The 16,350-nt window shown below is 46.6% G+C and overlaps 1 protein-coding gene across 1 annotated transcript in view; it reads left to right on the top strand.

Annotated features, from left to right (window-relative positions):
• Nucleotides 1–16,122, top strand: part of TNFRSF8 (tumor necrosis factor receptor superfamily, member 8) — a 55,365-nt gene extending 39,243 nt beyond the window's left edge. The window contains exons 11-13 of the mRNA XM_006885890.1: nt 7,446–7,471; nt 9,430–9,634; nt 15,878–16,122. Of these exons, the coding sequence (XP_006885952.1) occupies nt 7,446–7,471; nt 9,430–9,634; nt 15,878–16,122 (476 nt within the window). The remainder of the gene's footprint in view (nt 1–7,445; nt 7,472–9,429; nt 9,635–15,877) is intronic.
• The last annotated feature ends 228 nt before the right edge of the window (nt 16,123–16,350 follow it).

Raw genomic sequence — 16,350 nt, 5'->3', positions numbered from 1 at the left:
ATGAATGAATGGAAATCCAAAACCTCTGTAAATGTCTATTAAAATTAATAATAATAATAATAAAAATTTAAAAAATTTAAAAAAAGAAAGTACAATGCTTGAGTCAGGCATCATAGATTAATTAAGGTAAATGAATTTTTGCTTTAAATAAGGCTTGAGGGGATTTTTAAAAAAATTATTTGGGTGAAAGTTGACAGAGCCGTTTTCTATTCAGCAATTTACGCATACGTCATTTCATGACATTCATTGCTATCTCCTGAAATCTCCCTTTCCCCTTGAGTTCTTTCAGGGAATATTTTGAGATTAAGATTTGACATTTAAAGATTACCTCACTGCGCTGCAATCCCAAAGCTGTACGGTTCGAATCTACAAGATGCTCCACTGGAGAAAGAGGGGAAATTTCCTCCTGTGCTGGTTGAATCCAACTCAACAGTACACAACAAGAAAAAAAAAAAAGATTACCTCAGAGCAATAGTTTTGGGGGTTCATGAATCTCCATGGATCTAGGATGCCTAGATGCCAGGAGTGGGGAACTCTGTTGTGAATTTTCCCTCTTTTGGTCAAGATTCTTTGATCAAATGTTCAATAAGGGTAGCGTGCTGCCAATGCAACAATTTCATTTTTAAAAATTTTTTTAAAATTTATTTTATTATCTTCTGTGTGTGTACCATTGATTCGGATCTGACTGATAGAGGAGGAGATTGTCTGTCCTTCTCCAGCAGAGCATCTGGTGGATTTGAACCACGTACCTCTGTGAACCAATTCAACAATTGTACATATACAAATCAGGGCATTGATCATACTATGCAATTATTACCCCTCTTTCTCCAGTTCATTCTACTACCATTTACAGGAACTCAGTGGCTACCTGGTAGGAATGAGCATGGTTCCCCAAGGTGACTGCTTTGCTGGAGCAGTTTTTAAGGCTCATATAGTCCCCTAAATGGCACAGACTATGCTCACCTACTAAATGAAAGATTAAACCCACCAGTGGCGTCATGTAAGAAGAGCTTGGGGATGTACTTCTGTAAAGATTACAACCAAGACAGACCTATAGAACTCAGTATCAAAAGTTTCCCTTCTGATATTTCATTTGCTCTTCACAAACCCCCTCCCGAGTGGGTCTGCTATGTCCCATTTTCCGGAGGAGGAGAGTGAATGAAGTTGGTAGAGGCGAAGTCATTCTGGCTGGGGCGTCATAGTCAGTCTAACCCTCCCCACCTCTAATGCTAGCAGGAACACCTCACTGTTTGACCCTTAGCTTGTTTTCCACTGGGGATTGTAATCACCTCCATTGTGCATGCCCTTTTGTTTTCTCTTGGACTATTTCCGGAGGGTGTGTTCCTCAAGAGGAATTACTGTGCTAAAGAGTCCGAGATTTTTTTAATTGCCAGGTGGCTTTTGAAGAAGGTGGAACCAGAACTAGTTTGCCTCTGGGTCTGAGCTGCCTGGTGCCCTGTCTCCTCATTTCCTCTCCGCAATTGAGTTTATTATTTATACTTTTTATTTATTATCTTTTTTAAAAAAATTGATATTTTAATGAAAGTTTAAAAGAACTTGGGTTTCCAGTTGTTTGTTGTTGCACATTTTCCTCCCTGCCCCCTTTCCTGATTGCTTTTTTACGTTGGGAAAAAAGTTCTTTCATTGTCATGCAGTGTCCCCCACCCCCCAGGATCACTTTACTATGCAGCTCATTTTCTGGACTCTTGTCATGCCACCAATACCTAATTATATAGTCCTTTTATACAGTTATCTCTCCCTCGTCTGTTTCACTGCTGTGTAGATTATTTATCCCCTCTTCTCTCCGTTTCCCCCCAACCCCGATGTCAGTCCCGTTTTACAACAGTGGCAGTATGAAGTATTTGTCCTTTTGTGACTGAGATACTTCATTCAGCATAATGTCCTCCAGCCTCACCTATTTTGTATAGTAATTAATGAGTTCTTTGTTTTTCAATGCTGTATACTATTCCATTGTGTGAATATACCAGAGCTTCTCTATCCATTCATTTGTTGATGAACACTTGTGTTGTTTCCAACTCTTTCTATTGTGAACAAAGCCGCAATAAACATGGTGTGTATATCTACTTGGGTGGCAGTTATGGTTTCCTTAGGGTTTATTCCCAGTAGTTGAATTTCTGGGTCAAATGATATTTCTATTTCCAACTTTTTGAGAAAGCACCACACAGCCTTCCATAGTGGTTGTGACATTTTACACTCCCATCAACAGTGAATAAGGATTCCAGTTTCTCCGCAACATCACCAGCATTTATTGTTTGCTATTTATTATCTTGTTGCATTGTCACACTTACTCACCTCTTTTTCCTCGTTTAGTCTTCTAAACACACCAATGGCTTGGCACCAAATAACACTGGCTAATTTTGAATCTTGTGTTGGTGTTGAAGAAGAGCATTGAATATACCATGGACTGTTAAGAGAATGAACAGGTTCACTTTGGAAAGGGTGAAACCAGGCTGCTCCTTGGAGATAAGGATTCTGAAGCTTTGTCTGACAAACTTTGGACATGTTGCAAGGAGGGACCAGTCCTTGGAGATGGACGTCATGCTTGAGAGGGTGGAGGGACAGTGCAGGAGAGGAAGACCGTTGATGAGATGGATTGACTCAGTGACTGGGGTAATGGGGTAGATGTTTCAGAGACAGATTGGCACAGGATAGGCAACTCAATAGCACATAACAACAACAACAATTTTGAAACATGAAACAACTCTGGAGGGACAAAGATTCGGCTTCTCTGATATTGCGTAAAGGAATTACCTCCAGCTACTGGAGTTTTCCCTCCAACTGTGACTTGAGCAGTGGCCACCTTGTGGGAAGGAACTTGTTCCTCTAAGGTGATCAATTTGCTGGAAGCAGCACTTACTAGGGCTGCTGTGGGTCCCTGGGTGGCACAGACTGTGCTTAACCACTAACTGAAGCGTTAGTGGTTCAAACCCAGCCAGCGGGGCCACAGAAGAAAGGCCTGGCAATCTGCTTCTGGAAAGATTACGGCCAAGAAAACTCCACAGAGCTGAGTTCTACTCTGGAACACATATGCCACCATAAAGTGGAATTCACTCCACAGTAATGAGCTTGCCTTCCCCCAAGCCGAGTGTGTTTATTAAATCAAGAATCAGAGGGTTATTGTATACACATAGTTCTTTTTATGATTGTAGAAGCTGTCTAGGACCACTGTGGTAAAGTATTTCCAAATGAATGGCTTAAAAGGAAATGACGTTTCATTTCTCACCACTCTGGAGGCCGGGCTGCTGCAAGTTGTTATCTTGACTCCTGGCAGCCTTACGTGTAAGAGAAGGAAGCAGCGCCCTGTGCCGAGCCTTCTTCATTCTTCTTGGTGTTCCAATCCACTCTGTGGCTATTGTGTCAGGTCAGCTCATGGAGGATTTCCTTCATTTTTTGCTTTATTATCTATGATAATCGTTTTCCTAGCAATTGTTTTTTCCTCATGAGGTGTCCGAAGAGAGTAAGCTGAAGCCTCACCCTACTTGTTTCTAAGGAACAATCTAGTTATATTTCTTCTAACACTGATCTGCTCATTCTTTTGGCGGACTGAAATACAAACTTCTTGTTACGAGGTGTCATCAAGTTGGCTGTGACTGACAGTGACCCTTTGTCATCAGATAGGAAACTTGTCTGACCTGGTGTCATCCTCACCATCCCCTCTGCACTTAGCCTTATTGTTGAAGACACTGTGTTGATCCATCTCTTTGAGGTTCTTCTGCTCCTCCATTGACCACTTTTTCAAGCGTGATGTCCCCTTCAAGGACTGGCCCTCCTGACAACGTGCCCAGTATGTGAGACGCAGTCCCATAACCCTTGTCTCTAAGGAGCATCATGCCTGCACTTCTTCCAACACAGATTTGTTTGTTCTTCTGGAAATACATGGGATATTCCATACTCTTCACCAAGACAATTCAAGGACTTTAATTCTTTATCAGTCTTCCTTGTCTTCATTGTCCAGCTTTCTCATACATAGGAAGGAATTGAAAGTACTCCAACTTGGATCAGGATCATTTTAGTCTTTAAACTGACATCCTTGCTCTTGAGCGCTCTAGGTACGTCTTTGACAACATATTTGCCTAGTGCATTGATATGCCTTTTGGTTTTTTGACTGCTGCTAGCATAAAAGTTGGTTATGGTTTCAAACAAAATGAGACCATTGACCACTTCAATCTCTTTGGCATCTATCAGTATGGATGGTGAAGAGATTGAGATAGTTAACAGTTTTCATTTACTTGGTTCCACAGTCAGCACTCTTGGTAACAGCAGCCAGGAAATCAAGAGACGAATTGCATTGGGAAAGTCCGCTGTGGGGGACCTCTCAAGAGTACTGAAAAGCAACCTCAGGCTGGAGACTAAGGTGCACCTGATCTGGATTATAGTCTTCGCAATTACATGCTATGCATCACAGAGTTGGACAGTGAATAGGAATGACAGAAGGAGAATTGATGCCTTTGAGCTGTGGTGCTGGAGAAGAGTGTTGAATATACCATGGACTGCTAGGAGAACAAATAGGTTTGTCCTAGAGAGGGTGAAGCTAGAATGTTCCTTGGAGTCAAAGATTCTGAAGCTTTGTCTGACATACTTTGGACATGTTGCAAGGAGGGACTGGTCCTTGGAGTGGGACATCATGTTTGAGAGAGTGGAGGGACAGCACAGGAGAGGAAGACCCTCGATGAGATGAATGGATTCTGTGATTGGGGTGGTTGGAATGAATGTGTGAGAGATGGCGAGGTTGACACAGGATAGAGCAGCGTTTAGGGCTCTGTTCATAGGGTTGCTATGAGTTTCAAGGGACTCGATGTCACATAACAACAACAATTAAGATGTTGCCTGCTGATCCAGTTGTGAGAATTTTTGTTTTCTTGATGCTGTGATGTAATCAATAATGAAGACTGTCATGTTTGGTCTTCTTTAGTAAATTGAAACTATTAATGAAGCTGTTTTACTCTGTCCTGTAACATTGGTAAGAGTCAGTAGGGATCTCTGGTGGCTTAGTGGTAAGGCATTGCATTGTCAGCCCAAGGTAGGTGGTTCAAATCCACCAGCTGCTCCTCAGTAGAAAGATGGATAATCTTCTCTTGTGTGTTTTGTTGTTGTTGTCGTCATGTACCATTGAGTTGGAACCGCCCATAGCTGCCCCTCCAGAGGGTTTTCAGAGACAGTAAATCGTTTGGGAAGAGATTGTCCATCTTCCCGCAGGGCAGCTGGTGGATTTGAACCCCATGCCTTTGGGATGGCAGCGCAGTTTCTTACCACTAGGCCATCAGAGCTCCCTTGTGTGATTTACAGCCTCTAAAAACCAGTAGGAGGGTCAGCTATGAGTCGGTTCCAACTCAGCCTAATAAAACAACAACATGACTCAGAATTCATTTGACTTCAGCAGGTTTTGTTCAACTTAATGTGATTATATCTACAAAGATGCTCTTTCCAAACAAGTTCACCTCCACAGGTATCAGGAATTAGAACTTGAATATATATGTGTATATATATTGCAAAGTCTTATGTATAGGTGGGACACAGTTCAGCCCAGAACCACCATCTTTGTGATCTGTTCCCACCAGTCACTTGCTTCCTGCTGTTGATCACGTCCGTTTATGAGTTGTGGTTGTTGTGTCCCATTCACAGGGCTTTGGTGGATGGTCAGTTCTGCTTCTTAGTCTGTCCTTGTCAGTAGACAGAGCATCTAGTTTGGTCTTTCAAAGGTGGGAGACACTTATTTTTTTTATGCAGTGGTGAAGAAGGTTGCTGATTGGAACCATTCTGTCATGGCCTTTGCGTCTGAGGGCCAGCTCTGCTCACGTTAGCTGTAGAATTATGGACATGTCGCTGCACTTCACTGCTCCTCTTATCTCCCAAGATAACGACAGTGCTTAGCCATACTGTTGGAGGAATACAGGAAATGCTACACGCACATGTTAATGTGCTCATAATGACCCTATGAACAATGACTCAAAACCTTGACCCATCCTGAGCCAACCTCACTGTGTCTGACACACCTCACCCAATCACCACCTTCACTGTGTCAATCCGTCTCATGCAGGGTCTTCCTCTCCTGCGCTGACCCTCTAACCTTCCAAGCATAATGCCCTTCTCCAATGACTGGCCCCTCCTGACAACATGTCCAAAGTATGTGTAACGGAGCTTCAAAATCCTTACCTTTGCCAAGGAGCAACCTGATCTCACCCTCTCCAGGACAGACTTTTTTGTTCTATTCACAGTCCAGGGTCTTCTTCTCATTTATGGGGGCACTTCCCAAAGTGACTGGTGTCTCAGCAGCAGGTCCAGACTGCCAACCTTATCTGCACTGTCTGCTGACTGACCGTCAATGAGCGTTTCCGGGATCCAGGAACCAAGGCTTCTGATGTTGGCTGAGCCAGAGAGTACTCTGGTGGTGACGTAGCTACATGTTGGCATCTTTTTGCTGATTTTTCTAGTCAGGCAAGCACATCTAACAAAACACATGCCAAGAATCTGTAGCTGGTCTTCCTGGGAGTCATTAAATGCTGCATGCCCCTCAAAGACTCTTTGAAATTGGGAGTTGATTTGCTCAAGAGTAGACTAGATGTCTGGACAACCTTTTCAGTTTGTTGGTTTGGTGGTTTTTTTGTTTGTTTGTTTTTTGGTTTTTTGGGGGGTGCTTTATTTTCTGTTCTTTTAAGGCCAGCAGGCTGCAGTTAAACATCAGTGTACACATGCATGGCCGTGATCCGGCACCCTATTTAATACAAAAGAAAAAGTGGAGTGGAGAAGGGGCCTTGTGATGGGAAGGTAAAGGCTGTACCCTAACACTCACCGCCTCAATTGAAAAGACAGAGCCAGAGGAAGCGGGGTGACTGAGGAGCTGTAGGAAGTAATAGAAAACTGAACCCAGGCTGGCTGGAAAGGAAAAGGCCCCAAGGCGGACTGACCTCAGGCATGTCTGGACTCGGGGTTCTGCTGAGATCCTCAGACTCCATTCTGTGTCTGTGAGCTGAGGGGAGCTCATCCCTGTGAGTTCTACATGGTGCTTTGGGACACTCTAGATTCTCCAGACCCTGGAGCTGCAGGGAGAGGGCAGAGTCACGTCTGCCCCACAGAAGCCCCCTTTGCTCTAGCCATGAGGGGCACCTTTGTGTCTGTCTCCCCATCACCGTGTGTTTTGGGGTGAGACCTCCTGGGATGATGGGCCGAGTCTGCTTGGAGTGAGGGTGGCTAGTACATGGTGGTTCCCTGGAGCTGCCAAACCCACACTGCTGCTGGGGAGGCTGGGGGTGGGGGCGCGGTGGAGGGGAGAAGTGCCCCGGCCTGCAAAGGTGGGCATGTTGAGACTTGAACCCATTCTTCACACGCCAGACCAAGTGCCCAGCCCTGCGCAGAGCTCAGCACAGCTGGCCATCCACGGGCCCGTTGCCAACAGGTGAAATTACTGCTCTTTTTTCTTTTTTCAGATTCCAGGTCACAGAAGTTGCCCAAGGTACGCAGCCCCTTCCTCATCTCTACTCCAGCTCTGTGCCCCTAAACCTGACTCCTTTCCTGAGACCTAAGGGATGGACTGTGTGCCCCCAAATAGCCTGGGATTCGGTCCCCTGCAGGTTCTGACTGGGTCTGCCCCACTGCATGGAGCTGGGAGCACAGAAGTTCTGGCACAGGGCCTCAGCCCGCCTCCCACCCCCACAGCTCCTGGCTCAGCGGGCTGGGGACTTCCAGAGGGGACTGCCAGGCAGTAGATTTTGTTTGGGCCTTGTTGAATGCCAGAGCTAATGAAGTGGAAGCCTGTGTTTAATTTCCCTTTTAGTCTTTAACTCCTCTGTGAGTTACAACCTTCAGTTAGGGATAACAAATCAATAACATGAATGGGAAAAATACATATATATTAACTGCCATTTACAGCATTTACTATGTACCAGGCAGTTACTTTCTGTTTTACATTATAGAAATTCTCTCCTGGGGTCAGAGGTGGGGACGGTCATCCTATTATTCAGAGAGGAAACTGGGGGCCCATGAATCCAGGTGGAAGCCTTGAAGTCACCCACAGATGGGTCAACTTGGATTTGACGTATAGTTTGTGTGACTCCAAGAATGGTGACCCGACTCTCACCCAAGGCTACCTCCTGAGAGTGACCTCAGTGCTCATGGCATGCCATGTGCTGGGAGGGCCTCTGTAAACTTGTCTCCTGATTCCTACAACCACGCAGCATGGTACCTTGCCCTGTTTGCCCAGCTCCGCAGGCCAGTGCAGAGGTGAGGGCCCTCAGAAGGTGTAGGACCAGGCTCTTGTGTGAGGGATCTCCACTGAAAGTGGTTTGCTCCTGCAGGAAGTGCCACTTGGACCCAGGAGCTGGTGCACTGGGAGGGCTTCCAGGAGGCAGTGTGTCAGGAGACATACAGATTTTTATGGAGTGAGAGTTGTTGTTGTTGTTATGTGCCATCAAGTGGTTTGCGACTCATAGCGGCAAGAGCCCTCAGCCTCAAGCTCTGGTGGACTAGTGGCAAGAAGCTGCACTGCAATCCCAGAGGTTGCAGTTCGAATCCACCAGATGCTCTGCTGGAGAAGGGGGAACAATTTTCTGTATTAGTCAGATCTGATTTGATAGTACACACACACACACACACACACACACACAAATAACATAATTTTAAAAAAAGAGCAAAAGCCCTAAACCCTGCTCTATCCTGAGCCAACCTCACTGTCTCAGATACACCTACTCCCATTACCCCAATCACTGAATCGAAGCATCTCATTGAGGGTCGTATTCTCCTGCGCTGTCCCTCCACTCTCCCAAACATTATGTCCCTTTCCAAGGACTGGTCCCTTTGTGCAACATACCCAAAGTATGTCAGATAAAGCTTCAGAATCCTTGCCTCCGAGGAGCAGCCTGGTTTCACCCTCTCCAGGCTGAATCTGTTTGTTCTCCTAGCAGTCCATGGTATATTCAACACTCTTCTCCAGCACTACAACTCAAAGGCATCAATTCTCTTTCTATCATCCCCAGTCACTACAGCTCTCCAATGCATAGCACGCAATTGTAAAGACTATGGCCCAGATCAGGCAAGAGTACCAGAGTTCAAGTTCTTGTCCAGACAATCTCTAATTGTATAACCTTGAGCATGTTGCTTGACTTATCTGGACCTTAGTTTTCTGATCTGTGGGGGATGTTTCTGGGAATAAGAAATCCAGGGACTTAGAACATGGTCAGAGCACCTTGTAAATGGCTTCCTATCATGCATGCTTTAGTTTAAGTTAAAAGCAACAGCATTATCCCAATCAACACACAGATATGTGCTGTCATCAAGGCTGAGAAGCCTCGGCGTAACTCCTGGCAGCTTTAAAGCAGAAAAGGATCACCAAAAAGAAGGGTGTTGGGTGTCTGCAAAAACAAAGAAAGATTGGGATACCTCCCCTCAGCACCTTCTTCCTTGTGCTCCCGGCAGCCCTGCAGGAGCATATTAGTGACGGAAACGGATTCAGAGGAGAAAAGGTTGATGAGCACACCATCTGTGGAGGCCTGCCCCAGCGTGGGGACACCCTGCCTGGAAAGTCTGAAGCTGCTGGGGGCCAGCCCACCTGAGGGTCCCTCATCCCCCAGGGAGGTCTACGAGCCCCTGGCGACTGCAGAGCACACCAATAACAAGATTGGTGAGTAGCTGGCTAGGGGTTCTACTGGGGCAGACTAAAAGAGTAGAGAATGGGAGGGGAGAGACGTTGCTGGGTTCTGGGCTCAGGCTAGGTTCCAAGGCTTCAGGGGCAGGAAGGAGGATGTATTTTTTGTAAAAACCAAGCCTAATCTGTTGCTATATAGTGATTTTGACTCATAGCAACCCTGTAGTGCAGAGGAGAGCTGTCCCATCCATAGGGCTTCCACAGCTGTATCTTGACAGAAGCAGGTCACCACATCTTTCTCCCGTGGAGCTGCAGGTGGATTTGATCCCCAAGCCTTTTTGACTAAGCAGCCAAGCTCTTAACCACTGTGCTACCGGGGCTCCTGTATTTTGTGAAAGAGTTCCAGAGTTCCCTTTGCAGCACAATTTACTTCTCTTTACCACTTTATTCCTATTTTTATTTTTGTCATTAAAGTAGAATGTGATCAACTTCTCTTACTTTGACTCCAGCAAGGAGTCATCTTCTCATGGGGACAGGAGGAAGACGCACCAATGACCCGAAGACTTGCCACTTACCATACAGATTCTGTTACCTCTATTTATCACATAGCCTTTTGAGAGTGGTGTCTTTCTCTCCATTTTATAATCGGGGTAATGGATGCTTTAAGTAGTGAAATAATTTTCCTGTCACCAAACTGCAATGTGGCAGAACTGGGACTGGAACCCAGGTTTGGCCTCAGAGGCGCTGCAGGTGCCCTGCAGGTGCCCACGACTTTCTCAGCTAAGCTGCTGCCCAGCAGGGGCAGTCTGAGCCCTGCCTCCCCCAGAGTCTTCCACCTGCTCTCTTACCTCTCTCTGCCCTGGTGCAACTGGAGTGTTTTCCCCAGACTCATACCATGCACATCATGTTGTTGTTGTTGTTAGGTGCTGTCGAGTCAACTGCAACTCCCAGCAACACTATGAACAGCAGACCAGAACCCTGCCCTATCCTGGGCCTTCTTATATACACTTACATATACACTTAGATGTACACTTATATATACACTTATATATACCTTGATGTACTCAAGCCCGTTGCTACAGCCACTGTGTCAATCCATCTTGTTGCGGGTCTTCCTCTCTTTTGCTGACCCTCCATCCTTCCAAGCATGATGTCTTTTTTCCTAAGGACTGGCCACTGCTTAGAATATGGCCAAAGTATGTGAAATAAAAGTTCACCATCCGTAGCATGCTGCTGATTAAACCATTCCTCGGGTGCTTTCACCCTTGGGTCACTAATTCCAGCCCTTCTCCACCAGTCTCCCCTCTCTTCCAGACATCCCATCCCCAGTCTACAGGGCTTACCCTCCCACTTAAATGACAGTTTCTGGAATATACTGCAGTCACATTCTCTCCTCTTCCCAGACCTTTGTGGAAGTGGCTTCCTCCTGGAACAGTCAGCTCCACTCCTTCCAATCTAGTTAGTTGCTAGAAAACTCTGCTTAGTGCCTCCTCCTCCAGGAAGCCTTCCTTGCTCTCTCCCTACTGTCATCTAGGCTAAACTCTCCTTTGCTTTGCTCTGGCAGCACTGGGTTCTCCTGAATCAGTTCCCTCTGTGTGCCTGTTTTGTACACTGTTCTCCACACTCACCTGACTATGAGGTCCCTGGAGGCAGCTACCTCTGTCTTCTTTGAAGGAATACCTGACCTTTGGATAATATTAAAGAGACATTGGTAGTTTGTCCTGCTCATTTCCGTGGCAGGCTGGTGGATGGCACTCTTCAGAGCAGGGGCTTTCATCTCAAACGGAAATGATTGAAATCGTAGCTTTCAGCAAGTTTTGTTTGGAAAGAAAGTATTTGGGGAGATAACATTTAAAGCTTCTCCTTCAATTTCCGGGGAAGTCCTAATTTCGGCTGTGTCACTAGGATTGGTGTCACTCGGAGCAATAATTCTTGATATCATTTTGTCCCCCAAGGACCTCCTCCCCATCAGAACACGCAGAATCCTTAGTAAAGTTTATTATTCATTCTCATCTTAGAATATCGTGTGATACACTTTAAATTGTTCAAATATAGTATTTCTTAGGTTATGTGAATATTAACAACAAATTCATATATAAAATCTCTCTACATTAAATGACATTAGTCTTTGCAGCATTAGTAGGACCTGAGCAGAAGTCAATTTTTATTTTTCTATTTCCTCTCTTTTAATTACTACTCCATTCTTTAAAAAGTTATTAGTATAGGTTCATAAATAGTAGTTACCAAAATATCGTAGCTAAAGCACCAGAAAATTTGACAAAATCAGTGATTGTGAAATCATCAGCAAAACTGGAAACAACGGCATGTCCTTGTGGCAAGAAGCATCACTGTAATTGGTAATGTAATTGGCCGGAATACGTTAGAAGAGTCAACAGATAATGAGTGGCCTCCTTCATACTTCTTTTCCTTGGAGAACAGTTTGTTCCTTGCTTTGGGACACATTTGTTCAAATAAACCAACTTTGCTTTTTACTGTAAAATGAAAAAAAAGTAAACGGGCACAGAATGTTAGCCTTGTAGGATTAGGCATACTTTGGCAATATTGTGGCCTCTGTTCTGGACCACTGCCATAAAGTGAATAATGCCATAAAATGAGTCACAGGAATGTTTTAGTTTCCCGGGGAGTTTACACTATCCTGGAGTCTGTTAAGTGTGTATTATGAGCAAGTCTGAAATACGGTGGGAGTTACCGCAATGGGGCACAGAGGCGTGAGCTGAGCATTGTTGTTGATAGGCGCTGTCTATGACTCATAACAACCCTATGAGCAAAAGTTCTGAACCTTGTTCCATCCTGAGCCAGCCTCACACTTCCATCCACAAGAGCCCATTGAAACAGTCCACCTGGTCGAGGGTCTTTTCCTTCACTGATCCTCCACCCTTCCCAACATCATGCCTTTCATATGTGATTGGAAAAATGATCTTGCTAGATACAAGGTTGCCAAAAACTTTTCATTTGTGAAAAAATGCAATATTTGCAGAGAGAAGAAAAGTAAGAGACACAATAAAACAAGACATGCTTGCACGTTAATACATGTAAAATGGGATTACTAATAATGTTTTTGTTGGTGTCATAACTAGCTCTAGGTATGTTGTTTTGTGCCATCAAGTTGGAACTGACCCATTGCTGACCCTCCAGCAGGTTTTCAGAGGCAGTTAATCATGTGGGAGAAGATTGCCCATCCTTCTTCCACAGAGCAGCTGGTAGATTTGAACCACGTGCCTTTGGGATTACAGCACAGCCTCTTAACCACTAAGCCACCAGAGCTCCTTGCTGTAGGCATAATTTCCTAAAAAAGAATCCATTTTTACAGAAAGATCACCCACAAATTTTATGAATATTTTTATGTTATCCCTCTGACAGTGCCAACCAGCTGGGGTCCACACCCGTAGGGTCCCCTGGTGACACCGCTGCTAATTTGGACATTTGAGTGTGGTGCCTGCAGTGCTGTGGGGAGGGCTTGGCTGTAATGGAGGGCAAGGAGAATGAGGTACCATCCTCCCCACGTTCCTGGGTATCTGGGCCTGGACAACCCTCCAGAACAGCCTTCAGCCTGTTGAGGTTTCTTGAGCATCCCAGAGATGGTTACCACTTTGTCCTACCTCTGCAATCCCAAAAGTACATCTTCTCACCCCGGTTCCCAGGAGGGGCCAGTCTCAGGCCTGAGCTGGAGTTTCTAATTCCTGGGGGAGGATATGGGGGCTGGGGAAGCACTAAGGGGCTTATCACCCTCCCCTGGTGCCAGTTTGGGGCTACTCCATCTCCTACCTGCAGTGTATACCCTGCCAAGATGATGTCTCTGAATTCTGGAACCCTAATGGGGCAGGAAGTAGAAACAGCTTGAAGAACAAATCCAGCCCAACTCTGTGTGTGTGTGTGTTAAATCTTGTGATGGGGCGGAGCCAGAAGGTCAAGACTCTTGGAGTATAAAAGTGCCTCCACCTTGGGCTTCTACAAAACCAGCCCCCGACCCTCCAGCGTGCTCAGGTCTCTCTGCTCCACCTCTCTATTCTGTGCTTTCCCCATCTGTCCCCTTCTGTGTATTCTCTCACTCATCTGACCCTCTTCTTTACCCCAGTCCTTCAGTCAGGGTTCCTTGGGTGCAGGCACAGGCCCAGTGAAGGCACAGGGGCAAGTGGCTGGAGTCAGAGGCTCCACTCTGTCTCTCTCTGAGCTCAGGGCAGCCAGTGCTCGGCTTGCTGAATCCCCTGGCATCCGTCTAGTTTTTGCTCCTATTTTGGACACTTCTCTCTCTTCCCCTGGGTGTGTTAAAAACAAACAGAAGAGATGGTTTTATTCAATAGGGCTGAGAGTACAGGAGCCTTGGAAAGGCTTTTTAGGGATACAGAATCAGAGGGGTATAACTAGGTTGTCTAGAGAGCCAGGGGTCTCTGACATCCCCTTCCCCTACTGCTTAGAATTGTCCCATGTCAAACTTGAGGTCATCAGAAGCGGGAACCTGGAGGAGGTCCAGGCTTCCCCACTCACTGGATTCTTGGGCATCTTTCTCAGATCCTTCCCTGGTCTACATGTCCCCTTTACTAAATGTCAACCCTGGAAGCTCTGGTGTCATATCATGGTGGAGACTAAGAGGAATTGTGACTTTATGGGGTTGGTTTGTTTCTCATCCCAGTGCTATTGCAATTGCACTCCCAACCCAGAGCTGTGTGGTTCAAATCCACTGGCTGCTCTGTGGGAGAAAGATGGGCAGTGTCCTCGCATGCAGTCCATTTACTGCCTCTGAAAGCCTCCTGGAAGGTCAGCTTTTAGTCAATTCTGACTCAACACAACGACAGCTGTGTGCTAGGAAGGAGCTCTGTGGCTCAGTGTGTTACGTGTTACACTGCTGACCGAAAGGCTGGCTTTTCGAGTCCATCAGCTGCTCCTGTAAATCTGTAAAGATTTCCAGCCTTGGAAAGCCAATGGTAGTTGCAGTCAGTCTCAATCTGACGGCAGTGGATTTTAATTTTTCATTGTGTGCAAGGATGGCCAGTAGCGCAGTGGGTAGTTCAGCCTCTAATGAAAAGGTTAGCTGCAGGAGTCCACATCCACTCTGCAGGAGAAAGATGTGGCAGTCTACTGCCCTAACGATTTGCAGCCTGGGGAACCTTGTGGAGCAATTCTGCTCTGTCCTGCAGGGTTACGAGTTGGAATGAACTTGATAGTTGTAGGTTTGGTGTTTGGCTTTTGACTATGTGGCAGGTAAGCCCAAGAGCCCTTTGGTGGTGTAGTTCATAGGGTGTTGTGTTGTTAAGTCAAAGGCTACACCTTTCTGGTGGTTTGAGTTCACCAAGGACACGGTGGGCTTGCGTAGGAGTGCGGAGACAGTCTCCTCCCCCGTGATTTATAGCTTTGAAAACAGAAGATTGATTAGCTATGAGTTAGTTCTGACTCAGAAACAGATGAGAGACCAGTAAAAAGCCATAAACTGATGGATTCAGCCCTAGCAAGGCTCTATGGAAGCACTGGCTGCTGTTGGCTGTTCGTGGTTTCTGTAAGGTGACCAGCTACGTGGTTTTCCCCGGGCCTGAGGAGATCCCAGGGACCAGGGACTTTCAAGCAGTAAAATGCAGCACTTTCAACACTAAAAACCAGACAAACTGGAAGGAGATGATCCCCTAGTTTGGTCTCTAGGCTTGTGGCTGCCCCTGGCCTGTGCTGTCCTTGATAGAGAAGAAGGCAGGCTCTCTGGCCCTTATTCATGGTTCCCTCCATTTCTGGGGCGCTTTGTCAGACAGGTGACGATTTCAGCTGGATAGTGACCTCGGGCAGGTGTTTAGCTCCACTGGGTTTTGGATTCTTTATCTGTGAAGTGAGGAGAAGAATAGACCCTCTTCCTCACAGCAGGGAGGTGAGGATTCTGGGAGCTGGTGTAGGTTGGCGCCGGGTACATGCCTGGGGTGCACGGACCTCTACTTGTGTTCCTGTGTGTTTCTGTCATCACTGCTTTTGCATTTCGTCTGTATGTATGTGTATGTTCTCCCATAAACTCTAAAGGGCCCTTCTTAATTCCATAGGGTGTGCTTCCTAGCTGCTTTATCTACTCTGAGCTGCAATATACCTATGAGGTGGGCAGTCACCTGCCTGGGTCCCCAGGGATGAGGAATGGCCGAGCTGGGTAGGATGTCACCTACCTGAGGTCCCAGGGATAAGGTGTAACCAAGCTGGGGTCTGGGATGAGACCTTCCTCCTGCTCCTTCTCCTTGCTCCCACACCAGCTGGGCTCTGGTCTCCCTGCTCACCTCTCCTTTTGCCTTGCAGAGAATATCTACATTATGAAGGCAGACACCGTGATCGTGGGGTCAGTGAGGACTGAGGTGCCCGAGAGCCAGGGTGTGGCGACTCAGGAGGCCCTCAATTTGGAGGAGGACCTCGAAGTGGACCACATCCCCCACTATCCAGAGCAGGAGACCGAGCCACCTCTGGGCAGCTGCGGGGATGTCATGTTCTCGGTGGAGGAGGAAGGGAAGGAGGAGCCTGTGCCCACAACTGCCTCTGAGAAGTGAGGCTGGGATGGGCCCGGGAGGCCAGGGTGACACCAAGTTGAGGAGCAGAGACCCATCTGGCCTGAACTGAGGGGCCAGCAACTAATGGTGCAGCAGCCGTTACCAAAGGGCTCCACCTGCATCCCACTGAGCAGACCCACCCAAACCCCCAGGTGACCCTGGGCTTGGGTAGAAGAGAGGCTCACACAGCCGAAGTCAGCTGGGGTTACAAGTGCAGCCACGTTTGGG

The sequence above is a fragment of the Elephantulus edwardii genome, unplaced genomic scaffold, assembly GCF_000299155.1.
Source record: "Elephantulus edwardii isolate Elephantulus edwardi_28Jun2011 unplaced genomic scaffold, EleEdw1.0 scaffold00045, whole genome shotgun sequence".
NCBI lineage: Eukaryota > Metazoa > Chordata > Mammalia > Macroscelidea > Macroscelididae > Elephantulus > Elephantulus edwardii.
Note: the sequence above shows the minus strand (reverse complement) of the source record. Positions and strands in the feature narration are given on the sequence as shown.